The sequence below is a fragment of the Phyllobates terribilis genome, unplaced genomic scaffold (genome assembly GCF_046119375.1).
Source record: "Phyllobates terribilis strain yellow unplaced genomic scaffold, ASM4611937v1 Scaffold_7__3_contigs__length_470593459, whole genome shotgun sequence".
NCBI classification, from domain to species: Eukaryota; Metazoa; Chordata; class Amphibia; order Anura; family Dendrobatidae; genus Phyllobates; species Phyllobates terribilis.
The window spans coordinates 367,426,006-367,449,592 of record NW_027362767.1 but is presented as its reverse complement, the minus strand read 5'-3'; the positions used below and the strand labels follow the sequence as shown (position 1 = coordinate 367,449,592).

The following is a 23,587-nucleotide window of genomic DNA, read 5'->3' as shown; positions in this document are numbered from 1 at the left end:
TTTTTTTTCTACAATATGATCTTTATGTGAGAAATGTCTCCAAGCCAAAAGGCACAAAAATGTCTTAATTCGCCATTCATTTATCTGTTAGTTGATGAAATGCTCTCATGTCCTCGACTGGAACGTCAATTGAATGTCACTCTATGTCAGAGAGTGCGGGCAAAAATGACATAAAATCTCTGCCTCTGGGTTAACTTTCATTTGTTAGGTGTGTCCCTGCACAATGTGTACAGTACAACAATAACATTTCAAAATTTGTGCTCCAAAACAGTGTACAGTATGTCATATTAAATATATTTGTGTCAAAATAGTTACAAATATTCTAGGAATGATACCTTTTTTGGCTAACCAGAAAAATTGTATTTGTCAGGTTTTAGAGCACAGAGACCCCTTCATCAGGAAAATTACAAATGATCTTAAGAGTAGTGTTGAGCCACCCCCGTAGTGTTCGAGTTCGGTTCGGTTCGTCGAACACCCGTGTGTTCGCCGAACTGTTCGTCGAACTGTTCGTCGAACACCTTCGAACACCGTTAAAACCAATGGCAGGCAAACAAAAACACATAGAAACACATAGAAAACACCTTCAAAGGTGTCCAAAAGCTGACAAACTGCTCAGAAGACATAACTAACACATGGAAAAGTGACAAGTACATATAGTCATGCGAAAAGAAAAGAGGTGGAGGAGTAAAAGGAGGGGGAGACACAGATATAGGCATGTCATGCCCTTCTAAAATCCAAAAAGTGAGAAGCCGACACGGCCAGTCCGCTCCTGCCCGTGCCACCTCCGTGTCGCCGGGTTTGTGCCAGAGCCGTGGTGAACCCTGACGGCCAGCCCCCCTCTCCCAATACTGGTGCCTGTCCGCTGGTGGGTCGAGCGAGCCCCCCTGTGGTGGAGGCAGCTCTAAGCTTTTTAATTTAAATTGTCTCTCTAATTTGAATGAATACACTTTAAATCCATTTACAAGGATCTATTGGAGGGCAAGTCTCATGCCAGCAGCCGCGGTAATTCCAGCTCCAGTAGCGTCCACTAAAGCTGCTGCAGTTAAAAAGCTTTTATAAGGATCGAGCTCGGCTGTCCACCGCAAGGCATCCTACTGCCAGTCCCAGCCCCTATGCCTTGGGGTGCCTCCTGATGCTCTTCACTAAGTATCCCATGGTCCCGAAGCATTTCCTTTGAAAAAATTAAGTGTCTAAACTACAGGTGGTGCAGCTTGCTTAACAGCCGGGATAATCCGCTCACTAGCAGACACTGCTACTAGGCACAAAGTATTTCCTGGGCTAGATGCAGTTAAAAATTTGTAATTAGATACTCTCGTTGGATGCTGAGAAAGCATTCCATAGAGTCTCCTGGCACGCCATATATGATTCTCTTAAAAAGCTTGGGGTAGGGGTCTAGGGGACCCTTTTATAGCCAAAATCACGGCCCTGTATCGCAATACGTCACCTAGGCTGAAGATAAATGGAACTGTAGCACCCTGAGGGCTCGGTTGCTACAGACGTATTGCACCTCACCCAGAGGTGTGATATCTCACTCTCAGGTAAGGATGGAGTGTGGATCAGGACCCGACACCTGCATGCATTACACCACATTGCCGTGGGGCAGGGCGACCAATATGCCCCTGAGATGGGCACGACAGTCCCTGTCCCTGGCTGGAGTGGGGGGAGGGAACACTGAGGAAGGGGAACCCTGTAGTGCAGGAGCAGGGAGGAAGCAGTTCCTGGGTGCATTGAGAAGGGAGTATAAAAGGTGGGCACCATCTTAGTTCAGTGCAGAGAAGTCTGAGCAGAAGTGGCAGGGAGCAGGGGCTCTGCATGAGCTCTGCTCCGGAGGCGGGCCTAGTAACAGAGGCCCAGGCCTGGAAGAGGGAGAAGGAAGGAAGAGGAGCGGAGAAGGCTCCAGGAACGAGGAATGAAGGGATCCCAGGGGTGCGGACGGGCGAGTCGCCACCGCACGCCCGAATCCACCTGCGTGGAGGGGTCAGGCCAAAGGGGGAGACCGGTCCCCGAACTAGTGGAGGCAGGAAACGACCCTCAGCTAGAAACCGGAGGCTCTGACATTTTATGTGGCGCAGCCCCTCGCTACACCCGCTAGGAAGGCACCACATAGGGTCAGGGAAACTGGCGCCAGGTTTACCAAGAGGAGGCCCGAGGCAGCCGGACAGAAGTGTTGGTAAGAAAGGCCAGACAAAGGACACACAAAGGGGGTCCTGTGAAGTGCTCCAAAGTTATCTGGGAGTTGTCTGAGCCCCTCACCTGGTGAGCACAGTACGACGTGGGCAGCCGTTACCTGCAGACGTGGTCTGGATAATAAGAACTGTGAGTAAAGGCCCTGAACTGCATCACTGACTCCGTGTCGTTACTGCTGCTGCCCTGCACCATCACCCCCATCCTCCGCATACACTGCCCTGAGGCTATACTCCTCCCGTGGGGAGTTATGCTACGCTCTGCTGCACCCACAACACCAGCCTCAGTGGTCTGCCCTGTAGCGGCGGTTCACTCTGACCGCAATCCACGGGTGGCGTAGTCGGACATTTAAACATGAAAACCACATAAATAGTTCCGCCACTGGTTTGACCGCCCTGAGCCACGGAACTGGGTCGCCGCCACGAAGACTACAACCACCAGCATCCACCAAAAAGGGTCCGGCTCCGGGTGTCCCAAGGCCCAGGGGGTGCGTCAGAACATTTTCATCACCTTTCACAATCACCAATGGGACAAGGCAGTGATGTCCTCTGTCCCCTCTCTTATACATCCTAGTGACGGAGCACCTGCTCTCATCAATTCGCCATAACCCCAATATTAGGTGGATTGAGGTGGGAGGCACCGAGTACAAGTGCTCTCTATTTGCTGATGATGTCCTAGTATATATCACTCAATCACATATATCCATCCATGCTGTTATGGCTGAAATAGATCACTTTGTTACATGGTCAAATTTTAAAATCAATGCAGCGAAGTCTGAGGCCCTCGATGTCTCCCTCCCCAAATCCATATAGGATTCCATCCAGTCCAACTTTCCCTTTGCCTGGCCCTCACAGGGTATCAAATACTTAGGAATTCCTATTCATAGAGACCTCTCCCATCTATGTTATCTTAATTTTGGGCCCTTTATTGAACAACTCCATACAGACCACGGTTGGCAAGTTAGAACTGTAAGATTCACTACGTGAACCACTGGTGTTTTGTGGAAAAGCACATGTACACTGCGTTCCAAATTATTATACAAAAAGTGTTTAGGAGTGATAAGGGAAGAATTTGTTTGTTTGTCAGTTAAACTCATTGATGGTGATGTGTGTCAGGGCTCTTTATATCACTGTAAGCAATTGCAGACACCTGTGCTAATTAGTTTGGCAGGTGTGTCCAATGAAAGGCAAGACTACTTAAGAAGGCTCTCTCACATTATTAAGCAGCCTACATTTTCTGCCAAAATGGGAAAGAAAAAGGATGTGTCGGCTGCTGAGAAGCAACAAATTGTGGAGTGTTTAGGTCAAGGCATGACTACAATCAACATTGTGCGATGATCAGGATGAAGTGTCTTGGCAATCAAGAAGTATGTAGCTGATTCACAGTACACACGTGTGCGTGCTGATAAGGGCAAATTGAGGACTCTTTCCTACAGGCAATTACGTCAGGTTGAAAGAGCAGCGGCAAAAAAGCCTTGTCATAGCAGCAGACAAGTTTTTGAAGCTGCTTGTGCCTCCAACGTCCCCCGAACAACAAGATGCAGGGTCCTTCAGAGGTTTGCAGCTGTGCATGCGCCATCCTGTCGACCTCCTCTATCCACTTCACACAAGCAGAAACGGCTCCAGTGGGCCAAACATTACATGAAGACTGATTTCAAAACTGTTTTGTTCACGGATGAGTGCCGTGCAGAGCTCGATGGTCCAGATGGATGGAGTGGAGGATGGCTGGTTGATGGACACCCCACGCAAACACGGCTACAGCGCCAACAAGGAGGAGGTGGAGTAATGTTTTGGGCTGGAATCATGGGGAGAGAGATTGTCGGCCCCTTTAGGATCCCTGAAGGCGCTAAAGATGAACTCCATAATGTATGTGGATTTTCTCAAACAGCACTTCCTGCCATGGTTCAAGAAGAAGAACCGTGTATTTCACAGCAAGATCATTTTTCTGCATGATAATGCACCATCTCATGCTGCACATAAAACATCTGCATCTCTGGCTGATATGGGCATAAAAGGGGACAAACTTATGGTGTGACCCCCATGCTCCCTGTAACATACCTGGCGGCGTCCTTGCATGGTGGTCCATCTCCCACTGTGCAAGAGCGCGCACTTGATCTCCTGTCCAGAATGTCTCTCTGGCTTCCCTCCATGCTGTCTGTTTGTGTCTGTTTCTGCTGCTTAAGGGCGGCGCCCGATCACTTCCTGCCTTTTGTACCTGCTGTGGGTCACACCCCTTGTGCGTCCTCAGCCTATTGCTGTCTGTCACTTGGTATATAGCTCAGCAGCTCCCTTCTATCCCTGCCTGAGCATAGTGTTTCCTTCAGTGTGTGCTTGCACTCTGAAGGTGCCAGGTCCCGTTCTTTGTTTCCTTGTCTGCCTTTCCTGGAGGCTGTATTTCCAGGCCTGTCTGAACTGAGTCCTGTATGTCTTCTGCTTTGCGGTATCAGCTCCCGTGTCTGAACTGAGTCCTGTATGTCTCCTGCTTTGCGGTATCAGCTCCCGTGTCTGAACTGAGTCCTGTATGTCTCCTGCTTTTCGGTATTAGTTCCCGTGTCTGAACTGAGTCCTTTCTGTGTTCTCTTGTCCGTACACTCAGTTCCTGTCTGAACTCTCTCCTATCCTTTACCTGTTTTGCCTCTATGTCCGTTCCCTTCCTTTTTCTGCAGAGTCTGAACTCGTACCTAACTCCTGCTTGTTGTCTCTGTACTCCTGTTTGTGAGTTTGTGGTCCACTCGCTACTTCACTGCAAGTACCCTGTGGGTGTCTGGCTCTGCTTTTCCCTTCCTGTCTGTTCCGTGTGAACAGAGCCCTGTCCCCCCTACTCAGCCTAGCCTGCTCTGACTCCTTTGCTCGCTGCTCCGGCAGTCCTGTCCTGCCCTGCTTCTGCCCGCTGCTCCGGCAGTCCTGTCCTGCCCTGCTTCTGCCCGCTGCTCCGGCAGTCCTGTCCTGCCCTGCTTCTGCCCGCTGCTCCGGCAGTCCTGTCCTGCCCTGCTTCTGCCCGCTGCTCCGGCAGTCCTGTCCTGCCCTGCTTCTGCCCGCTGCTCCGGCAGTCCTGTCCTGTCCTGCTTCTGTCCGCTGCTCCGGCAGTCCTGTCCTGCCCTGCTTCTGCCCGCTGCTCCGGCAGTCCTGTCCTGCCCTGCTTGTGCTCGCTGCTCCTGCAGCCCTGTCCTGCTCTGTTCTTGCCCACCGCTTCGGGCGTTCCCTCTCTGCTGTGGTTGTCTACCGCATCTGCGGTTCTGTGACCCAGTCTGTACTGGGTCTTAACCTTTCTGTGCTCCAGCCCGTCCTTTCGGCCAGTACCTCCCTGCCTGCATACTCGCCTGTATCCACCCATCTGCATACCTGCCGTGTTTGCTTATATCCACCAGTCTGTGCCAGTCTACCAGCCTGTTCCTGTATTCCCCTGTGTGGGTCAACAGCCGTGTCCGGGGTCTGTCCTGGAGTAGCACCTGGTCCCTCTGCTCGGTTCCTCCTTGGTGCACTGGCGTCGTATGCCGTCGTGCGACCCTGGTCGGATCGGGTGAATACTTAGTCACGCCCCTCCAGGCATTCACTCTCCGGCACGGTCCAGTGGAATCACTACATAAACACGCACATGCCAGTCAGTCCGGGCGTGTGCATAACAGCATGCTCAGGCCATGGTTCCCGTTGAGCCCCACGGCCTTCGCTCTTTGAGAAGTTTTTCCAGCGAATACATGCATTAAAATAAAATAAATAAATTTTTTTCCCCCTTTAGCTGAGTTCCAGGCGAATTACGCACCCGTCCAGATGGATCTATCAGCCCTCGTTCCTGCGGATCCGCCACGTTACTATGGGGATCCAAGACAGTGTCGTGCATTTGTGGAGCAATGCATGCTACACTTTAAGGCCTACCCTCTCTATTTTCCTTCCGATTGGGCTAAAGTGGCCTTTATGATTGACTACCTAGCGGGTGATGCCTTGAAATGGGTCACCCCCCTATGGGAAGCATGGGATCCTGTCATCCTTGACCTGCAGGCCTTCCTGGTGGCCTTTCGTATGGTCTTCGAGGACCCTAACTCTGAAGCCCCTGCTGAAGCTTCACTTCCCAATATCCCGGAGCAGCCCCGACGGGTAATGTGTGTGGGTAGCGCAATAGTCCTCCAGCCCAATGAGACTACTGCCCACCCAGAATCCTCACAGGGTGACTACGCTTTCCGGAATACTTCTCTCAACCTCAAGAGGCAGTCCAGACGTGCTAGACTTAGAGGCAAGCCGTCACGCCAGGGTCTGTCCTCCCTGAGACCTCCTGACCCCAACCTTGAAGTCCCTACTGAAGCTTCATCTTCCTGTATCCCGGAGAAACCCCAATGGGTAATGTGCGTGGGTAGTGCACCAGTTCTCCTGGCCGAAGAGACTTCTGCCCATCCAGACTCCACACAGGAGAACTTCCTGCACCCGGCATCGGATGCTTCTTTCTCTTTAACCGGTGTGCATGTCCAAGGATGCTCCAAAGCTGTGGTTACCTCAGAGTCTGTGCACCTCTACTACCTGGCGGAGGATCCCCTGTTGCCTCCTGAACCCTCCGGGATACCACTCGATGACAAATGGAGAGAGACTTCTCTACACCCAGTACTCAATACTTTGTCCGCTTCGTCCTGTGAGCCTGACAATGGGTACCCCAAAGTGGTAGTTACCTCCGAGTCTCTACACCCCTCCGACCAGGCGGAGGATCTCCAGTTGTCTCCTGAACCCTTCGGGGTGCTGCCTGGTAGCGAGGGGACAGAGACTCTCCTATACTCTGTACCTGGTGCCTCGCTCGCTTCGTCCGGTGAGTCCAACTTAGTGTACTCCGAAGCAGAGGTTACTCCTGAGTCTCTACACCCCTCCGACCAGGCGGAGGACCTCCAGTTGTGTTCAGAATCCTTCGGGGTGCCACCTGGTGGTGAATGGACAGAGACTTTCCTATATCCTGGATCTGATACCTCGCTTGCTTCGTCCAGTGAGTCCGACCTAGTGTACTCTGAAGCAGAGGTTACCCGTGAGTCTCTACACCCCTCTGACCAGGCGGAGGACCGCCAGCTGTCTCCAGAACCCTTCGGGGTGCCACCTGGTGGTGAATGGACAGAGACTTTCCTATACTCGGTACCCGATACCTCGCCTGCTTCCTCCAGTGAGTCCGACCTAGTGTACTCTGAAGCAGAGGTTACCCGTGAGTCTCTACACCCCTCTGACCAGGCGGAGGACCGCCAGCTGTCTCCAGAACCCATCGGGGTGCCACCTGGTGGTGAATGGACAGAGACTTTCCTATACTCGGTACCCGATACCTCGCCTGCTTCCTCCAGTGAGTCCGACCTAGTGTACTCTGAAGCAGTTGTTTTCTCTGAGCCTCTGCACTCTTCTGACCCGGCGGAGGACCTCCAGTTGTTTCCTGAATCCTCCGGGATACCACCAGATAACAAAGAGACAGTGACTTTTCCTCATTATGTACGTGATAACCCGTCTATTTCTTCCTGTGAGCTTGACAAGATGTACCTCGAAGCAGAGATTACCCTTAAGTCTCTGTCCCCCTCCAACCCAGTGAACGACTGGCCCTCGAATTCCCTGCGGAAGATTCTGGCAGGCCTGAAGAAGAGGGGGCGTAAGGGGGGAGGTACTGTAACATACCTGGCGGCGTCCTTGCATGGTGGTCCATCTCCCACTGTGCAAGAGCGCGCACTTGATCTCCTGTCCAGAATGTCTCTCTGGCTTCCCTCCATGCTGTCTGTTTGTGTCTGTTTCTGCTGCTTAAGGGCGGCGCCCGATCACTTCCTGCCTTTTGTACCTGCTGTGGGTCACACCCCTTGTGCGTCCTCAGCCTATTGCTGTCTGTCACTTGGTATATAGCTCAGCAGCTCCCTTCTATCCCTGCCTGAGCATAGTGTTTCCTTCAGTGTGTGCTTGCACTCTGAAGGTGCCAGGTCCCGTTCTTTGTTTCCTTGTCTGCCTTTCCTGGAGGCTGTATTTCCAGGCCTGTCTGAACTGAGTCCTGTATGTCTTCTGCTTTGCGGTATCAGCTCCCGTGTCTGAACTGAGTCCTGTATGTCTCCTGCTTTGCGGTATCAGCTCCCGTGTCTGAACTGAGTCCTGTATGTCTCCTGCTTTTCGGTATTAGTTCCCGTGTCTGAACTGAGTCCTTTCTGTGTTCTCTTGTCCGTACACTCAGTTCCTGTCTGAACTCTCTCCTATCCTTTACCTGTTTTGCCTCTATGTCCGTTCCCTTCCTTTTTCTGCAGAGTCTGAACTCGTACCTAACTCCTGCTTGTTGTCTCTGTACTCCTGTTTGTGAGTTTGTGGTCCACTCGCTACTTCACTGCAAGTACCCTGTGGGTGTCTGGCTCTGCTTTTCCCTTCCTGTCTGTTCCGTGTGAACAGAGCCCTGTCCCCCCTACTCAGCCTAGCCTGCTCTGACTCCTTTGCTCGCTGCTCCGGCAGTCCTGTCCTGCCCTGCTTCTGCCCGCTGCTCCGGCAGTCCTGTCCTGCCCTGCTTCTGCCCGCTGCTCCGGCAGTCCTGTCCTGCCCTGCTTCTGCCCGCTGCTCCGGCAGTCCTGTCCTGCCCTGCTTCTGCCCGCTGCTCCGGCAGTCCTGTCCTGCCCTGCTTCTGCCCGCTGCTCCGGCAGTCCTGTCCTGTCCTGCTTCTGTCCGCTGCTCCGGCAGTCCTGTCCTGCCCTGCTTCTGCCCGCTGCTCCGGCAGTCCTGTCCTGCCCTGCTTGTGCTCGCTGCTCCTGCAGCCCTGTCCTGCTCTGTTCTTGCCCACCGCTTCGGGCGTTCCCTCTCTGCTGTGGTTGTCTACCGCATCTGCGGTTCTGTGACCCAGTCTGTACTGGGTCTTAACCTTTCTGTGCTCCAGCCCGTCCTTTCGGCCAGTACCTCCCTGCCTGCATACTCGCCTGTATCCACCCATCTGCATACCTGCCGTGTTTGCTTATATCCACCAGTCTGTGCCAGTCTACCAGCCTGTTCCTGTATTCCCCTGTGTGGGTCAACAGCCGTGTCCGGGGTCTGTCCTGGAGTAGCACCTGGTCCCTCTGCTCGGTTCCTCCTTGGTGCACTGGCGTCGTATGCCGTCGTGCGACCCTGGTCGGATCGGGTGAATACTTAGTCACGCCGCTCCAGGCATTCACTCTCCGGCACGGTCCAGTGGAATCACTACATAAACACGCACACGCCAGTCAGTCCGGGCGTGTGCATAACACTCCCCTGACCTCTACCCCATTCAGAACCTTTGGAGCATCATTAAAAGGAGTGTCTATGATGGCGGGAGGCAGTTCACATCTAAGCAACAGCTCTGGGAAGGTATTCTGTCCTCATGCAAAACAATTGAAGCAGAAACCATCCAAAACCTGACAAATTCAATGGACGAGAGAGTTCAGAAGCTCCTTTCGAACAAGGGGTCCTATGTGAAAATGTAACATCACCTAGAATAAAGTTTTGAGTTGAAAACTGTTTGATTTCAGTTTCTAACAACCTGCTAATGCTTATAATTTCAAAAATGACCATTTTTTTGGTCTTTATTAAAATGAAAAGGTTGATCGAAAAGTTTGGGGGATCTAAGAGTGTGGCAACCCAGTAGTCATGATTACTTCGAATTCTGACAATATGAGGGTCATGCTGCAGGTAGTGCAGCAAGAAGGCACTTATGTGCCTTGCGCATCTCGGAGCCCCAAAATTATTTTCCGGGCTAGATGCAGCTAAAAATTATTTTTAATTTTAAATCTGGTGAAGCTTTAGTATAGATGGCCTAATAGGATCAGTGCTGCACACTGCTACAAAGCCCAAATTATTTTCCAGTCAAGATACAGATAAACATGATTAGTAATTTGAAAGCTTAAAACGGTTGGTAGGGTGATTTTAACCAATCATCAAGCTTTTACTCTCCCCAGGATGACACAGGGGTAGAAAAGTCGTTTCGGATCCATGATTTGTTCATCTTTATGAACGTGAGTCTGTCTACATTATCAGTGGAGAGCCGCGTGCGCTTATCTGTCAGCACACCACCAGCAGCGCTGAACACACGTTCAGACAGAACGCTGGCTGCGGGGCATGACAAGATCTCCAAGGCGTAAGTGGCTAGCTCCGGCCATTTATCCAGATTGGAAGCCCAAAAAGAGCAAGGGTCCAGTGACACAGTCGTGGCTTCAATGTTTACTTGGAGATACTCCTGTACCATCGTCTCTAGGCGTTGACTATGTGTCAGACTTCTTGTCTCCTGTGGCCTTGCAAAGGATGGGCTAAAAAAGTGGTGAAATGATTCCGCAAAATTGATGTTACCAGCAGATACTGTGGTTCTGTTACGGTTTGAGTGCTGAACACTTGACGGTCCCACGGTTGGCAAGTTGGAACTGTGAGATTCACTACGTGCACCACTGGTATTTTGTGGAAAAGCACATGTAAGATTCTGCAACAGTCTCTGCTGATACTCCTGCATGCGTGCATCCCTTTCTATGGCAGGAATAATTTCTGCAAATTTACTTTTGTACCGGGGATCTAACAGTGTGGCAACCCAGTAGTCAGGATTATTTCTAATTCTCACAATTCGAGGGTCATGTTGCAGGTAGTGCAGCAAGAAGGCACTCATGTGTGTTGCGCATCCAGGAGCACCAAGTCCCTGTTGTGTTGGTGGCGAGGTAACAATCATGCTTCCTTCCTCTGTCCTCTCCCCCCAACCTCGCACAACAGAAATGTGATCAAGGTCTCCCTCATCTGATGAGTCTTCCATCAGTTCGTCCTCCACTTCTTCCTGGGCTCCTGCACCTTCCTCACTAGTTTGGCTGCTACCATGCGCCCTGGTAAAACCATCTCCCCCACCCTCACATGCCTGCCGCCTTGGTGCTGCCGACCGTCTGGACCTTGCAGATGTTAGCCCTTCCGCATACAACTCCTCCTCCTCTACTTCCTCCACCTCCTCTTGTGCCACCACCTGACTCCGAATTCTGTTTAACATGTGCTCCAGCATGTAAATCACCGGAATAGTCATGCTGATAATGGCATCGTCAGCACTAAACATCTTCGTCGCCATTTCAAAACTGTGCAGAAGGGTGCATAGGTCCCTGATCTGAGACCACTCCTCCAGCGTGATTTGCCCCACCTCTGAATCTCGTTGGCCCAGGCTATACGTCAGAACGTATTGCACCAGGGCTTGTCGGTGCTGCCACAGTCGCTGCAACATGTGCAGAGTTGAATTCCACCGGGTAGGCACATCGCATTTTAGCCGGTGAAGTGGCAGGCCCAACGACTTCTGTAGAGATGTAAGTCGCTGAGCTGCGGGATGCGAACGGCGGAAGTGAGCACACAGCGACCGTGCCCTCTGCAGAAGGCCATCTAGTCTGGGATAGTGGGCTAAAAATTGCTGGACAACCAGGTTCAACACGTGAGCCATACAAGGCACGTGTGTGACATTGCCCCGGCGAAGGGCCGCACCCAGGTTTGCAGCATTGTCGCACACGGCCTTCCCTGGTTTCAGGTCCAGTGGAGACAACCATTCATGAAATTGGTTCTCCAGAGCTGACCACAACTCCTCAGCTGTGTGACTCACATTTCCCAGACATTTCAATGTAAAAACCGCCTGATGACGTTGAGCCCTACTGCCAGCATAGTAAGGAGGTGTGCAGGATCCCTTCTGCGCAGTTAGAAAGCTTGTGGCATGACCAGACAGGCTTTGGGTGCAGGTGGAAGACCGAGAGGAGGTTGAGGAGGCAGAAGCAGTGGAGGAACTTTGACATAAAGAGGATTGACGCACAACTCGTGGGGACGGCAAGACTTGGACAGCAGCCCCTTGTCCTGCTGTCACCATAGTTACCCAGTGCCCAGTCAGCGACATGTAACGCCCCTGTCCATGCCTACTCGTCCAAGTGTCTGTGGTGAAATGCACCCTGTCACACACAGAGTTTCTGAAAGAAGCGGTGATGTTGTGTGCGACATGCTGGTGGAGCGCAGGCACACCTTTCTTTGAGAAGTAGTGCCGACTGGGCATCTGGTACTGGGGCACTGCGACGGACATAAGGTCTCAAAAATCCTCTGTGTCCACCAGGCGGAAAGGCAGCATTTCTGTAGCCAAGAGCTTGCAGATGGTGAAATTCAACCTCTTAGCTTTCTCATGGCTAGGAGGAAATGGTCTTTTACTTGTCCACATCTGAGGGACCAAGGGCTGGCTATTGTGCTTAGACGGGGTTCATAAGGGTGTCCCCGGCAAACTGCCGGTCTGTGAGGAAGATGCAGGCGGACATGTTAGGTTGCCTTGATCCAAAGGTGGTGCTATCGATGTCGGACAGCGCTCAACACCAGCTGGTGTTACCACCTCCAAAGAAAATGATGACCTGCCAATCACGCTGGCTGTTGCGGGTAAAGAGGTGGCAGGTCTGCGCCCCAAAACAGGTGTGACTGCTGTCCCCCCAGTCACAGAGGATGAAGAGGCCGCGGATGCACAAGATATGGCAGACGGTGATTGGCCCGGCCGGCTAGGCCGCATTGTAGCACACTGAGCTTCCCACTGCAACTTATGCTTCATGTCCATGTGCCGGTTCATGCATGAAGTACTCAAACTATGTATTTTTTGGCCTCTACTTAGCTTTTGCTGACAAATGTTACAGATAACACGAGTTGGGTCATCTTTATCGATCTGAAAAAATGCCCAGGCTATGCAAGGCTTAGCACCCATGCGACCTGAAGAGCCACCACGACTTGTGGTGAGAGGCAGAGTTGTGTTTGAGGATGCAGTTGTTGACGTGCTTCCAGTACTACGTCTCTGTCCAGGAAGGCGCAACCTGACCTCGTCGTCACTAGCATCTTCCTCCACCTCCTCTGCTGACCTCATCTCTTGGCTGACTGTGGGTTGACAGTAAGTGGGATCTCCGACCTCATCATCATCACCCTGTGCGTTATCACACCCGTCGTCCTCAGAGCCAACCTGTTCCTGCCCTGACAAAAAACTAAAGTTGTCGATCCAATCAGGTATTTGAGTCTTATCATCGTCTTCCTCATTGTCTCCACCAACAGGAGTTACAGTTTGGGAATGAGGGTCTACATTATGGTCAGAACCTTCTGCGTCTGGTCCTGGATCCGACTCATAAAGATTCTGGGCATCAGTGCAGATCATTTCCTCGTCTGGATTCACAGAAGCTCTGGAGCCGACCTCTGATTCCCAGGCTATAGTATGAGTAAACAGCTCTGCAGACTCAACCATCTGTTCTACCTCATACTCAGACGGGCAGCTGGAGATTTGGGAGCTATGAGGAAGCAAGTGCGATTTGGGTGACACCTTTGAGGACTGGAGTATTTGTGATGTTGAAGTTGATGTGGAGGAGAGCCCACTTAAAGGAGCACTTGATATCCGTTGAAGCACCTGCTGTTTTTGTGCCTCATCTGGAATTTGTAGCGATTGGCGTGGCCGTAAGAAAGGGATCTTATCACATTGTCCGCTAAAAGAAGTAGACATTTTAGTTTGGCTGGAAGATGGTCTTTCTTCTGCAGATGTTACTGTTGCTTTAACACCTACCCCACGGACACAACCTTTTTTCCCCTTCCCAACACGCCTATTCCCCTTTCCACCAGCAGCAGGCCTTTTTCCACTCATTTTGGTGGTTAACTAATTCACAACTCTGGAGTTGTTTGCACAAAAAAACAATGGATGGTAACCGAGCAGAGCTGAGTGGCCAAACTGTGGTATTAGGCCAAAACTATTGGCTGGGTTAGATGCAGAAAAAAATTATTTTGAATTTGCAACCTGATGGAGGTCAGTATAGATGGACTAATACAAATAGTCCCACACACTGCTAGAAGCCCAAATATTTTTTCAGAGGTACTGTAGATGCAGATAAAAATTATTTTTAATTTGCAACCTGATGGAGGTCAGTATAGATGGACTAATAGACCAAGTCCCACACACTGCTAGAAGCCCAAATATTTTTTCAGAGCTAGATGCAGAAAAAAATTATTTTTAATTTGCAACCTGATGGAGGTCAGTATAGATGGACTAATAGACCAAGTCCCACACACCGCTAGAAGCCCAACTATTTTTTCAGAGCTAGATGCAGAAAAAAATTATATTCAATTTGCAACCTGCTGGAGGTCAGTATAGAAGGACTAATAGAACAAGTCCCACACACTGCTAGAAGCCCAAATATTTTTTCAGAGCTAAATGAAGAAAAAAATTATTTTTAATTTGCAACCTGATGGAGGTCAGTATAGATGGACTAATAGACCAAGTCCCACACACTGCTAGAAGCCCAAATATTTTTTCAGAGCTAGATGCAGAAAAAAATTATATTCAGTTTGCAACCTGATGGAGGTCAGTATAGATGGACTAATAGACCAAGTCCCACACACCGCTAGAAGCCCAAATATTTTTTCAGAGCTAGATGCAGAAAAAAATTATTTTTAATTTGCAACCTGATGGAGGTCAGTATAGATGGACTAATAGACCAAGTCCCACACACTGCTAGAAGCCCAAATATTTTTTCAGAGCTAGATGCAGAAAAAAATTATTTTTAATTTGCAACCTGATGGAGGTCAGTATAGATGGACTAATAGACCAAGTCCCACACACCGCTAGAAGCCCAAATATTTTTTCAGAGCTAGATGCAGAAAAAAAATATTTTTAATTTGCAACCTGATGGAGGTCAGTATAGATGGACTAATAGACCAAGTCCCACACACCGCTAGAAGCCCAACTATTTTTTCAGAGCTAGATGCAGAAAAAAATTATATTCAATTTGCAACCTGATGGAGGTCAGTATAGAAGGACTAATAGAACAAGTCCCACACACTGCTAGAAGCCCAAATATTTTTTCAGAGCTAAATGAAGAAAAAAATTATTTTTAATTTGCAACCTGATGGAGGTCAGTATAGATGGACTAATAGACCAAGTCCCACACACTGCTAGAAGCCCAAATATTTTTTCAGAGCTAGATGCAGAAAAAAATTATTTTTAATTTGCAACCTGATGGAGGTCAGTATAGATGGACTAATAGACCAAGTCCCACACACTGCTAGAAGCCCAAATATTTTTTCAGAGCTAGATGCAGAAAAAAATTATATTCAGTTTGCAACCTGATGGAGGTCAGTATAGATGGACTAATAGAATGATGCTATGCCCAAAAGATTTTACTTCACTAGGTGCAGTAAAAAAATTGGTATTCTATACACAGGTGTTATATCTTGCAACACAGATAGGCTACTCCACTGACTAACACACTCTGCAATAGGCCAAAAAGGATTAGCTTTGCTAGATTCAGCCAAATGCTGTGAAAAAAACTTGCACAGCACTGGCACAGACCTGCCTGGCAAAAACTGATAGGAACTGATGTAACCTAGTCCTGAAAAGGACTCCAATTACAATTAGTCTTTACTCCCACAACCTATCTATTTAAGAGCACAGACCTCCCTGATAAAAGTCGTAGGAAATGCTGTAACCTAGTCCTTAAAAGGACTGCAATCACAACTATTCCCTACTCCCAAGCTATCTGTAGATTTGTGCGAAAATTGGCTTGAAATTAACAAGGTATAGCGCACACAGCAACAGCGGTGCCGTCTAACACGCAGCTGCAGCAGTGAGAAAATGGTGGCGACGGGGAAAATGGCTTGGTCTTATAGGGCAAGGACATGTGACATACACTGCCAATGACACATGCCCTTGCTTGTGTGAAAAAAAGCACTTCGCTCCGTGTGTGCGCTGCTGATAGGCTGACAGATTGCACCTCCCCACTGTAAATGCGGGAAAGAGAAAAAAAAATGGAGATCTTCATTATTCCTGCAGAGATCCATCCCCTGCCCCTCCCCCCGCCCCGCTGTACACTCAAACTGCGTATTAACATTAATTTTCATCATTACTGAGAAAAAATCCAGTTATGATTTTGGTGCACGAACAGTTATCGAACATAACCTCGAACAGCCGAATTTTTCTCAAATTGTTCGTGTTCGCCGACCGGCTCGAACACCGCCCAAAACAGCTCGAATTTGAGATTGGCGAACAGTTCGAGTAGAACAACGCTCATCTCTACTTAAGAGATGAACAAAACATTTAAAGGGAATGTGTCATCAGCAAATGACAAAGTATACAGGGAACCTGTCATCAGATCTATGTGGCCCAAGCCACAAGCGGCACGAATCAGACACTGGCTGCGCGATTGCAAGGTGTCGGCGTTTTAGAGAAAACATACTTTCTCCAGCTGGAGACAATAGTTCAGATTCATCGCAGCAGGTAGGCCTGCCTTCTGGCATAAATCACTTTGAAAAATCGCAAATAAAGTTACTAGTGATGAACAAGCATGCTGGTTACTTGAGATTTACGAGCATGCTCGCGTGTTTCCCGAGTATCTTCAGCGTGCTCGGGTGTTATGTTTTAGTCGCGCTGTGTGCATGATTTGCGACTGTTTGACAGCTTTAATACATGTGAGGAATACCTGTTTCTTAGGCATTCCTCACATGTATTAAACCTGTCAAACAGTTGCAAATCATGCACACAGCGCGACTAAAACATAACACCTGAGCACGCTGAAAATACTCGGTGAGCACCCGAGCATGCTCGCCGAAAGGGTTAACAGAACATACTCGCTCATCACTAAAAGTTACGCTAAAATTTTGCAATTTTCGGTGTTTTTGTTTCAGTTTCTCACAACTTTGCCAAAGTGGGCAGAGTTGTGATGGGACGAGGTGTGACACCTCGGCTCGTCTAATTCATGACAAGCCATGGCGTTCTTTACTCCAGAAATTTTACTCCAGGCCTTGACTAGAGTAAGATTTGTGTCAAGGCTCAAGGAGGTGCACAGATCTATTAAGGGGCTGTCAGGTTGCCTTTAAATAAAGTTTTTCTGTTGAAAACATTTTAAATACTTTTTGATGATTTTTTTTTTTAAATTTCCCATGTCATTATCTACAGTACTGTGTATTACAAAAAATCTTGAAATCTTGCAGTTTTCACTCTGGGCCTCATAGCCAGGGTTGTGGAGTCGGAGTCGGTATAAAATGGACCGACTCCGACTCCTAAAATATATAATAAATTGGGTTCATTAGTACAATGCAGGATGTCCTGTAAATGTTTTCATAAGAATTTGAGAAAGTTATGAAAGGTCCCATAAATGTCTGTTCTGTTCGTGATCTGAGGATCTGGGCTTTTAGTTGAGATGAATCTGTGCTGCACTTTATGTACACGCTCAGTAGTAAGGCAGTGCTGTGGAGTCAGAGTCGTGGAGTCGAAGTCAGGGAAATTGAGGAGTCGGAGTCGGAGGTTTGGCTTACAGACTCCACAGTCCTGCTCATAGCAGACTGATGCTTCCTGTTCTGTACAGATCACTTTTCAGCAATCTCATTATCATCACATACAGGATTACCATTAAAGGTATGAGTGTAGATGACAACAATTTTTTCCCCACATGGCTTACACCTACCATTACAAAAGCCATTTTTGACAAAAAGAGGCATTTAAAATATACAAATCTGAAAAGTCATCTCTAGACTTTAAAGACTACAAAAAACTACAAAGAGCTGAATACATTGTTATAAAAAAAAGAATGAAATCAGCTAAAGTCCAAAATAAACGGCAGGTAGCAAAGGAAAGCAAAATAAATCCCCCGAAAATCTATAGGTATTATATATAAATAGAGCAAAAAAAAAAAAACAGCTCCACACAGGTGGATCCCCCCAATAATGGTAAAAAAGTAGTAAACTATGGTTTCACATACAGTAGGAAAAAAAAGGATGTATGGACACATATTTGCACAACATAAGGATATATCCAATAGTGTTTTGATTGATTTTTTTTAAGTATTTAAAATTACATTGGTTTCTGCCTAATCCTGAACCACACCACTTTTTGTTATACATTATTCCAAGCGATCAGATCCGTTTTGTATTTCTGTAGTCGTAATCCTAGTTTGCAGTAATCCACAAAACTTTTCCTATAACCAACAGGAATATACTCTGATCTTCTTACCTTGAAATAGTGGCACCATCCTCCATATTGCAATAGGACCCAGACTGCCAAACTGTCCAATTGAACATTCCAAAAAGAACAGGGGTAACCCCGCGAGTGCCAGCATGATTATATATGGGATTAGGAAGGCTCCTGAAACAAAAGAGACATGGTTACTTGTCACATGACTGCAGTGTCGGACTGCGGTGCCAAGGGCCCACCAGTAACCAACTCCAGGGCCCCACTCTTCAGCTACATGCAAATGTGACATTACTCTCAATCACAAATTTGCTTCATAGGTCTATTTATTGTTTCATAATAAAATGTAATTTTACACATTGATATGACCAGATCTTGGTTTCTTTTTCTTCCTTGTTTCATTGTGAATTCCTTACCGAGGGTCTTTTGTATTTCTGGTCCAATACATATATATATATATATATATATATATATTATATATATATATATATATATATATATATACATACATATTTAGGATACATGCAACAATGCATCTATTAACATGAATATAATTTATCTCACTATTGCATATATATATGTATATATATATATATATATATATATATATATATGTATATAGTAGTCTTTTGATGCTTTTTCTTAATTATTAAAATGGAATTAACAAGATTTTAAGTTTGGGTGGCACCAAAATTGCAGGGCAGAAAGTGCATGGTCCAAGTGCATATGTGAGATAGGGAGTTGACATTGTGAGCACCTTTATGGGGAGGGATAGAAGGGATGACAATACATGTACATCGCTACAAAATATGTTAGCGCTATGTAAGCAACAGGAAATAAATATTAACTCTTATTAGGGGGTAAAAGTAACCACTTCTTCAATTCCACCATCTGACATGACATACTGCTGCTGTATTATTGACACGCGGCTGTATTATCATAGAGTGATTGTTATATACAGTGTCTAATAGAGTAACTCCAACCAAAATAGAAAATCCATCATTGCTTTCCTGGTTTATTCTCATTTTACCTGTGGAACTAATTTGCCATTTTTATGACCTGTCCGTAAATGTAGCAATTTTCAAACAGTTACCTTTGCATACAAAAGGGCTGTAACCGCACCCCCGGCACTGACTGACAGTAGCTCAGCATTAGTGCCGGCTGTCAGTCAGTGCCGGGGTGCGGATACAGCCGCCGCTCTCTATACACAATGGCACCGTGACAGAAACCGGAACAATACCGGAAAGAATAAAGTTCATTTCCTCCAGGCAGCGGGGCTCTCGGCGCAGGTGCCAGGCAGGTTCAGAACGCTACTAACCTGCAGATTAACCCCATATCTGCAGGTTAATAGTGTTTTTTAACATGACAAGTTCCCTTTAAACCTGGTCCATTAACCCAAAAAGCAGAGGATCAAGTTAATGGAAGACGTTAATATATATATTTTTTCTTTATTGAACCCGTCAAGTTGAAGCTGCCAAGAATGTTTGGGGTGGAGCTAAGTTATATTAATAGTAAGACTTACAAGGATAACCCAGATATTATAATAAAGGCTAATCCGAAATTTTTGGGACGCGATTTGCATGAATTGACTATAGACTAAATAAAGAAATAGTTTTATGGTCCAAAAATAGTCTTAGTTATGTTGACATCAGTTGACTTTTTATTTTTTCTGGACAGTTTATCAAAAAATCACAGACTGACAATATTTTTTACAGACACATTGGAAAACCATAATAAATGATTATTATTATAAGTGATACGTGTCTACAGACCATAATTCTGATATAAAGACATCACCTGCATTTACTGAAAAATGATGATAATTACAGTCAAAATAATCTGTAGAAGTTTCTCCAGGTTCAAAAAAATCACGGGACGTTATAAAAATTTTTTATGGACATGAGAAAAAAGTGCCCTATTTTTATGGACTGTCCTGGAATTTCAACCCTGTCAAAATAACTGTGCATATCTCTATATGGTTCACAAAATTATCGGTGTATTCACAGCTCCCTATATTACCGCAAAGACATATAGTTATATACAGAGGCTGATCTTCCTATATGGTGCAGTGTACAGGAGCAAGGTGTAGTTCTCCCCTGACTGTATGTGGTATTTATGGTGATGCATGATGGCTAAGGGGACCCCGAAACAGCTGAAGGTCATGGACCCAGGTATATGTAATGGCACTATATAATATACACAATATACTTTTTACGCAAATAATGCCACCGTAATCCGTATACATCAGTGCATACCGTGCATGCAAATGTTACTGAAATGTACTACAAAGAATGCTGCCACATGCTGTGCACATAAATAATGTTACCATACAGTGCACACACTATGTCCCTATATAATCTATATGTAAAGAATGTTGCCATATTATACACAGTCAGATAATTTTACACTTAGTCATACGCACAACTAATTACATACGTACATCATACATCACCTATATATTATGCTACAGAACCGGCCTACAAATCTACACTAACACCTGTACGTGTTACGTGTGCAGATTTTCAATTTCCGTTGATAAAATGGGTAAAATCAGTGGTAAAAATCAAGGGCGTTTCATCAACAGACTGGACAGTTTTAAAAAAATTGCAAGAAAGTGAGGTTTTTTAGTTTTGCGATGTTTTTTGCAGAATGGTTTTCAAAATTGCAGTTTCACAGTCCAGACACAATTGTTCAACAACTTTTTTTTTTTTTTTGCTTGATAAGACACAATACGAGTTTTCAGAAATTAATTTACCTCCTCCATGTTTAAAACAAAGGTATGGAAATCTCCAGACATTGCCAAGTCCCACTCCATATCCCACCATAGACAGCAGATAGTCGGCTTTATTGGCCCACAACTCCCGTTCTGGTTCTCCATTATTGGAAGTTTCATTGACTTCGGTCTTCATCGAACATGCAAATTGTATAGATTTGGAGTTAATTAACATAAATTAATACTTGTCACATAGTTGATGATGATCAACAAAATATTAAGGAGAAATAAGGGAAAATACAGTGAAACACAAGTCATACAACGATCATCACATTTTGATTTTTTTTGCTATTTAAAGGACACCTTTTCTTAATTAAATGCATGTTGTATTGCGAGCTAAAAATGTTGTATGCAATTTGTTTTCATTTCAAAATTTTGTACCTTTTGACTTTTATGGCTATTTGTCTCCCTGCTCATTTGTGGGGTACAGAATGAGGTAACTAAGAATCCTTCAGAGAGCTTCGGAGTTTGTAACGCTTACCATCTGTCTTAATCTCCTCTCCTCTTAGCAGATTTGTGATTAAAAAACATATCGAAGGGGAGCTGAACATTTATGTGACCAGAAGAGCTCGCTCACACGAGCGTATTCATCAGACGAGTGCTATGCGACATTTTATCGGAAAGCATCCAGGCCAATGTTATTCTATGGGGCAGTGCAGATCTGCTACTTTTTTTCTCATGCCGATGCGACGTGTGCTGCGAGTGCTGTGCAAATCAGATCTCACTCACCCATGGATACGTGGAAAACATCAGACTGCACTCGGATGACATCTGAGTGCAGTCCAATTTCCACGGACTCACAGAATGGAGAAGGTGGAGAAATTAAGTTCTCCGTCTTCTCCGCGCCTCTGATACGATTCTATCATGCGAGAGAATTGAATCACTCTAAGCTGACACTCAGATCAGACTTTGAGTGTCATTACCACAGTCGATCCGATTCTCTCTCACGAGACATCCTAGCCCTTAATCGGCTAAGAAAAGTCCAGAAAAGACAGATAAAGCACTTACAAAACTAGTTCACTGACTGATTCTTAGTTAACTCATTCTGCTGCCGACAATAGAAAGTATAACGCAGCGGCTGTAGAAAATAAACTGTACGAAGTTTTTAATAAAACCCAATTATTTTCAGCCCAAACTACATGTTTTTAAAGTAAAATAAAAAAAGGGCTCTGCAGGGTGCAGGTGCCATATCCCTATATATTTTGATTGGGGAAACAATGAAAATAAGATGTCTGGCTACTTAGGAATAAAAGAAAGTAAAGAAATAAAGAAAAGGGAATGAATAGAAAGATAATTACTTACATTTATATCTACAGACTTTTTCTTGGAACATCTCATGAATCTCGGTAAAGGTAAGATCCCCATGTTCTTATTCCAGTCTGGTCCTCTGCGATGTGACTTGGCTGCACCTTGTAACTTTTGTCATGGAGAGAAGGGAGGTGTTAGCAGCTGTACATTGTAATTTAGAAGCTGAGTCATTTTCTCACCATGATTTCTCAATAGGGTTTTATGTGGAACCCTTCTCGAATATAATCTGCATTATCTATATCATAATTATGCAAAACTGAAGTGATGCCCATAATGGCCAATTAAACACATATAATTAGAGAGATCCTAATATCATAAAGGAGTCTGTGTGTAACCAGCCAGACATAAAGTGTGTTATTAGGTGGAAGAAGGGTGCAGGTAATATTTTGGATATTTAAGGTCACTATAATTCTATAGACAAAGACAATGAAGGGTATGATCCATCAGGATAGCCCCTATAGAGTGGTGATCTATGGGGGGTCTGAGGAATTGTTTAGCAGTTGTAATCAACAGGGGAATCAGGCAGTAAGTATATTTATTTTATTTTAATCACTTATATAGCGCCATTAATTCCATGGCTGTTTACAGACATTATCATCACTGTCCCCATCAGGGCTCACAATCTACATTCCCCCTAGTATGTCTTTGGAGTGTGGGAGGAAACTGGAGAACCTGGAGGAAACCCACACAAACACGGGGAGAACATACAAACTCCTTGCAGATGTTGTCCTTGGTGGGATTCGAGCCCAGGACCCCAGCGCTGCAAGACTGCAGTGCTAACCACTGAGCCACCGTGCTGCCCTAGTAATTCCCCTCTAGCACCACCACAGGCAAAATGAAGCATTACACTATGCCCTAAAAAATCAATAGGTTTTGAGTCCTCCAGAAAAAGACGTGCTCTTCAACCCATTCTCTACCCATGTGTATATAATGGTACGTGTACTACGCCATGTTCACATGCTCAGTATTTGGTCAGTATTTTACATCAGTATTTGTAAGCCAAAACCAGGAGTGGAACAATCAGAGGAAAAGTATAATAGAAACACGTCACCACTTCTGTATTCTTCACCAACTCCTGATTTTGGTTTAGAAATAATGATGTAAAATACTGCTTCATGTGAACGTGTCCTTAAAGAGAAACCCGTCACCAGCCAAAAAGCAGCCAATTTTTGCTCTTTTTTCATTCCCACTGCTCTTTTGAGTATTTTGTTTTTCGCTTTTTAAAAAATCCGCCATACGGTTCCAGAGATATGGGGCTTTTTATCCACTGTTCATTTTTCTATATTCATCTTACAAGGAGGCGTGGCTCACAGGGTTCTCTGGGGGCGTGTCTTTAGGCTACACTGCATAATTACCCTGTAAGCACCTGAAGGGTTGGGCTTTAAAATTTAAAAGCCCCGATTCATCAAAGTCATTGCACCAGAATTCTGGAATAAATCA

General features: G+C 46.3%; 1 protein-coding gene across 1 annotated transcript in view; it reads right to left on the bottom strand.

Annotated features, from left to right (window-relative positions):
* Positions 1-22,290, bottom strand: part of LOC141154847 (sodium- and chloride-dependent neutral and basic amino acid transporter B(0+)-like) — a 52,977-nt gene extending 30,687 nt beyond the window's left edge. The window contains exons 1-3 of the mRNA XM_073641344.1: positions 22,142-22,290; positions 20,822-20,969; positions 18,109-18,240 (exon numbers count right to left, since the gene is read on the bottom strand). Of these exons, the coding sequence (XP_073497445.1) occupies positions 18,109-18,240; positions 20,822-20,969; positions 22,142-22,204 (343 nt within the window). The 5' untranslated portion in view covers positions 22,205-22,290. The remainder of the gene's footprint in view (positions 1-18,108; positions 18,241-20,821; positions 20,970-22,141) is intronic.
* Positions 22,291-23,587: the final 1,297 nt, after the last annotated feature.